General features: G+C 31.0%; 1 protein-coding gene across 2 annotated transcripts in view; it reads left to right on the top strand.

Annotated features, from left to right (window-relative positions):
* The first annotated feature begins 896 nt into the window (after positions 1 to 896).
* The window catches only part of LOC106458996 (tRNA-dihydrouridine(20a/20b) synthase [NAD(P)+]-like), a 79,451-nt gene continuing 74,250 nt past the window's right edge, over positions 897 to 6,097 (top strand). The window contains exons 1-3 of one of the 2 annotated variants that reach the window (XM_013918560.2): positions 897 to 942; positions 1,372 to 1,541; positions 3,924 to 4,045. In XM_013918560.2, the coding sequence (XP_013774014.1) occupies positions 1,414 to 1,541; positions 3,924 to 4,045 (250 nt within the window). In that variant the 5' untranslated portion in view covers positions 897 to 942; positions 1,372 to 1,413. Of the gene's footprint in view, positions 943 to 994; positions 1,542 to 3,923; positions 4,046 to 6,097 lie in introns of those variants that run through there. The other variant, XM_022385367.1, reaches the window with a different exon arrangement.

Raw genomic sequence — 6,097 nt, 5'->3', positions numbered from 1 at the left:
CGTTTCTTTTCTCGTTTCTTTTCTCGTTCTTGTTTCCTTTGGTGCTCTTGTATTGCTGCCATCACGTCTGCTATGCTGTAGTTTGATTTGCCGCTTCTCGTTTCCATTTTCTTTTTTATCTATCCCACTCTCTGACACCAATTTGTTACGTCTCCGTTTCTTAGTTAATTTATTTTCCGTAACTTCGTTCCGACGGAACTTTAGCGATACAAGTTCTTACTTAATAAAACTGGTTTATTCTTTCCGAATACAACTTTACGATACACTTATTTTCAACAGTCGCTCTATAACAAACGCTATATCAACAAACGTCAACAGTACTTCTGACTGCAGTTTAATTACTCACTACCTACACACACATTGTTCTTCGTCACGTTGTCACCCTCTTTTATATACCAGACTACCCTATATCTAGTAAACGCTAGAGCATTCGCCAAGGTACAGGATAGTTCTAGAAACGTGGCGTCACACTAGTCATGTGACTCGCTGACGCAACATACGTTGACGGGATGATTACTTGAAAATTCAGATTTGAGTAACAATATTAGTCTCATAAATTTTGTACAATAAGGGAAAGGAAATTACAAAAGTTACCCGAAAAAAAAAAAGAAAATTGTTTAAAGATGTGAAGGTTTTGCATCGACTTGGCCATATGTATGCGTAAAGCTTCTCTATATTTTTAGTAAAGTTTTTAATATAAAATAAAGCTTCTTTATATTTTAATAAATTCCTTAATATAAGATACAACAATAAAACATTTAAATAATACATCAGCACAGAGAACGCTTAAGCTAAGTTAAGGCATCAAATGCATTTATGCATATTATTTTAATGTGGTTTTCAGAATTATCATGTCAACTTCTTGATAATAATATTTATAACGACATTCAAATTTCACAGAGGTCGCGGTTTTCCTAGATGTTTATGTAGTAATGTACTAAGGTACTAAAATTGTATGTGTGGATTTTTGAATGTAGTTTGTTTTACTATTACTAGATGTTATGTGAAGATTTGTTCGTGTACTCCGATTCATATGAATGTATTTGGGGTTGAAACTACTTATATGTGTTCAATATTAAGGCAGTGAAAGAAATTGTGTTTACTAGTATTACTAAAAATTAGTAATTTGTACTGTAGTAGTAATAATATTATTATTATTAATACTATTACTAGTATTAGTTATTAATACTGTTATTACTGGCTCACTCGTCGATATTGGATATCTTATTATTGCCACCGTAGGCATTTACAGTGTTACCATTGCTATAAATTATAATGTTAATATGATTTTGATTAAATTTGAACAGTGTCGTTTGACATAGCTAAACTTAAGTTTAAGACGCACAGTGAAAGTATTGAAACTAATTCCAGTGTATAAACTGTAACTCGAGTAAGCGTGGATTCCCAACCGCAATGTTTTCTACAAACCAAGTCCAAAATGAACACCTGCTCTTTTCAAATTCTGTAAGTGAAAGCCCAAGAAGAAGACCTTTACGTCTCCAGTACACAACAATTTGTGCACCAATGGTTCGATACTCAAAGTAAGATGTGTTGATAATTTATTTGGAAATTATTAACTTACTGTAGACATCACACACACAGTGCAAGAATGATGGGTCATTTTTGAGTAGCATAGACTCCATGCTCAGTTTCTTGCGTTTTCAGTTTCACCAACCATCTAATCTATCTACATTGACACTGGGTGTGAAGTCCTTATAATGTTATATTTTCCTTATCAAAATATTAAAATCTTATGTTGATAGTTCAAGGTCACTTATTGTAACATTCTGAAAAAGACAAAAAGCATTGAATTAATTAATTAATATGGTGTTCCTCAGACTAAGGTACATATAGGCAAAAAATAAGCCAGTTGCATTCCCTCCATTCAAAAGCTCAGAATTAGTGACAGTGATAAATAGCCTTAGAAGCTTTGCAATAACAAAGGCTGAGAAAGTTTGGTGGCAATGGAAATTGAACCAGAGACCCTCATATCATGAGTCTCCCCTTCTCCACCCAGTTTAACAAACAAACTTGAATTTAAAAAAAAGCAATTTAAGTCTAAAATTGGGTAGAACATAGATAGCCCATTATGTAGCTTTGTGCTTAATAACAAATAAACATAATAGCAATATTTCCATTGCTTGAATAATTGGAATAATTGAAAATGACATTAATTGGAGACACTAATTTTGGTTAGTTATTTCTGTGACAACTGATAAAATAAGAATTTTAGATCAATATATTGTTGGAATAATCAGAAACACTAATTTTGATTAATTGATTATTGCAATAATCAAAAATAGTAATAATTAGAAACTAATTTTGATTAATCAGTTTAATTGTAATTTCAGTTAGCTGAGTTATTTACATGACCCTGATTAATATAATTGCTGTTCATAAGTAATTTAATTGCTCAGCTCTATTACATCCACGTCCTAATGGGAACTGCATGATAAAAGTTTTCATAGAACATTAGAAGAGCTGCTGCTCACAAGTCTTGCATTACAAGCATGAATACTAAGCCACAAGATTGCTGTATTGAATAGTGGGAATGCATCACATGAAGTAATGAATCCTGACATATCTTCTTTTTATCTGATCTATGAGTATGGGGGTGTAGCATCAGTTGGCTGAACACTACACACATAACTGTGTTGTCACAATAGTGAAGAGTTGTGGAGGAAGTCTAATGGTTTGGAGCTGTTTTTTCTCATGGTGTGGATTTGGTCCTTTTGTTTTAGTGAAAGGAAAGATGAATGGCTCTTCTCATATTGAAGTTTTAGACAATGTTGCAGTACTAACATTATGTCTACCAGTTCATCTTGCCATGTTACTATGTCTATTATTAACTGATTTAAGGATAACAATATTGAAAATCTGAAATGGACACCCTAGAGCCCTGACTTAACTTAGTTCACTTTCTCTGAAGGAGGAAGGATGCAATATTACACCAGATATTACACCAAAATTTGTTAGTGACAGGATCTGAGCTGTGATTGTTACCATTTGTGGACCAACACCCTAATATAAATTGCTTAAATGATAGTGAATTTTTATTAAATTTTGAATATTTCCTTATTTTCCCAGTTCCAGTAATATAATGTAGCTATCAATGTTTATGATGGAGAAGATAACCTATGCCTCGAGTTATTTACAGAGATCTTCACAGATAATATGAGGATTAATATAGTACAATACAACAAGTATAGTACAACATTTTAAAAATGATAATCAAGCTACTGTCTTGCATTTTGATTACTTGTTGTTCTGGAAATACCATTTTTAACTTGATAAAGAATATATTTTAGGCTTCATGGTTTATCTCATTTACAAGTCATTTATATTGGGTTTGAACAAAATAAACTTAAATTGTTTTTTAATACTAAATATGAAGTACATGTGTATTTTATAAATTTGATACTTAAAAAATTGCTCATTTATAAGTGACTGCTTTTAGCTTTTCACTGACTTTGTATTTTAATTTTAAATATTGTATTACTGTTTTTTGTTGTTACTCATTTATCAGATTTTTTCATTCTTTCTGTAGTACATGTAAAGACATATTTTTATCTATTACATGTATTAAATCACAGTTATAACTGTGCTGTATGCTTGATACCAGATAAAAAATATGCTTGCATGTCTAAGATTATATGCAGCTTTGACATTTAATTAATTGCATTGATAGTACCCAGTAGCTCACAAACCCAAGTTTTTCATAACTAGCTATGATGGTGCAAATTTAGCTAACAAGCACTTAAGCAGTGATCTTTTGCAAGGGAACTTTTTTCTTCTGTTAATATGTTATAAATGTGACTGTTTATATGAATAATGTTTTTATTTATACAAGAGTGCTATCATCTGAATATATATATATATATATATATAAATATTTATTTCATTTGCAACTTTTTTTTTTCCAGGCTTCCATTTAGAATGTTAGTTCGAAAGTATGGTTGTGATTTAGCATTTACCCCAATGATTGTGTCAAATTCATTTGTTCATTCAGCCAAGGCCCGTGATAATGAGTTCACCACCTGTTTAGGTGAGTATTTAAGTATTTCAAATTTGTTCGTTGTTTACCTTTGGTATCACTGATCTTATGACAAACTATTTTCCATACTACTTTATGTATGTAATATTATGAAATATTAGAGTACTTTGTATTAATGTAGTCCAATCAGACTGGATCCTTGTTACTAGTGGAGTGCCTCAGATGTTAGTATTTGAGCCTTTGCTGCTTCTTACTTGCATTAAGGATAATGATAAGGGCATAATTAATAATATAGTAAAGTTTATGATGATACTAAAATTGGATATTTTAGCTATGTTAAGGTATACAGAGTGAATTGAATCAGTTGGTCAGCTGGACATATATTTGGTGAGGCAATTCATTTGGATTATAATAATTTTAACACACTATTAATATAGATGGGAACACTCATTAGTGTGTCTGAAGAAAAATATCTTGACATAGTGGTGGATAAGTCATTCCAACCATGAAGGCAGTGCTCTGTTGCTAGTAGCAAATCTAGTAGAATTTTCAGGTGTATTTATGGAAATTATTGGTTTCAAGATAAAAGAAGAGTTTATCTCTATACAAATCAGTAGTTAGGCTCTCTTGGATTACTGTGTGCATTTCATTTCAATGCTTATCTGAGAAAGGATCTTGCCTTATTGGAAAGAGTTCAGTGTATTGCTACTAGGATTTTTCCAGGGATGGAAGTGTTATCTTATGGGAATAGGTTAGAATTCTATTAACTTATTTTATCTGGAGAAAAGAAAGGTAAAACAAGATGACAAAAGAAGTTTGAGATTTGGAAATGACAGGCTAGGCTCCAGTCGATACAGTTTTATTTTCATAACAGCTTTATTTCTTCCTAAACGTGGCTGTGAAGGAACAGCTTGAAGGTGTAAATGGTCCCTAGATTGTTAGTGTACTTTGTTAAAAAAAAAAAAGTAAAGTTGAACAGACAAAAATATAATTTTTACATGAAATAAATAAGACACTGGCTGTTAGGTAATATTTTTATTTTTGTAAAATTGTGTCATAAAATGTTAATTACAGAGTATATATATTTATATTTGGAAGGAAAGTTAATTGGTAAATATATTTACTTGGTATAAAATGAATCATAACTATATATATATGAAGTAGGAAAAGTTAACATACAAAGACAAGGAAAATGAAATTTTAGTTCATATTTTTCAGTCGGCTATTTTTGAGGCCACAATATGATATTTTCAATTGTGAATTGGGTAAACAAGTTAATAGGTGATACAGGTTTTGGATACACAATATCTTTAAATGAGGAAAATAATAACAGTGAAGTTGAAACCTAATTGACTTATTAAGGAAATAATGGAGAAAACAAGGGATAAATACTCCATGTTTATGAAATTTATATTGACACATTACATAGAAGATTTATAGGACTATAGGAAATTAAGAAATGCTACTCACCTCTCTGCGCCAAAAAGAGCTGTTACGTCATGTGCATTGCTGTAATTTTCTGAGCATGCCACAAGCTTTAACCATTTTGAGACAGGTCATGGGTGAAAGGCCATGTCATCTCGTTTGTTGACTCACATTCAAAATTTTATGTCAATAAGTTTGGTATCAAACTGTAGATTATAATTCAAATTTTAGAACTATACATTACTCAAATTCTTAATTTAAAAGTAAATATTAAAAAGACACAGATAGACATGGTATGTTGAATGCAGCACTTGTTAAAATTAGTGTTTGTGAAGTCAAAATACTAAGTCTATAGTTTCATACATATTAGAAACTCAAATTACTGATATTGACAAGCTAGAATATAAAATAAGAAGGTATTATCTTTTCTATTTGCTAGTAAATCAAACACAATGGCACCCCACCCACTATTTTCCATTTATGGAAATGAACCTTTATATACACTTACTTCTATATATTACATAAATAACCAATAGGAAAATAAGAATGTCCCCCTAGTGGCTTTCTCTGCCATTTTAAATTCTTAGGACACCATTTCATTTTTTTGAACCAAGATTTCAAGGAGGTAGGGTGTGTCTTTAGTCTGCTCGAAATTTCATATTTTTTTAGACTAAAATA

This window comes from Limulus polyphemus, unplaced genomic scaffold (genome assembly GCF_000517525.1).
Source record: "Limulus polyphemus unplaced genomic scaffold, Limulus_polyphemus-2.1.2 Scaffold543, whole genome shotgun sequence".
Taxonomy (NCBI): Eukaryota; Metazoa; Arthropoda; class Merostomata; order Xiphosura; family Limulidae; genus Limulus; species Limulus polyphemus.
The sequence above is the reverse complement of the archived record's forward strand: the minus strand, read 5'-3'. Positions and strand labels throughout refer to the sequence as shown.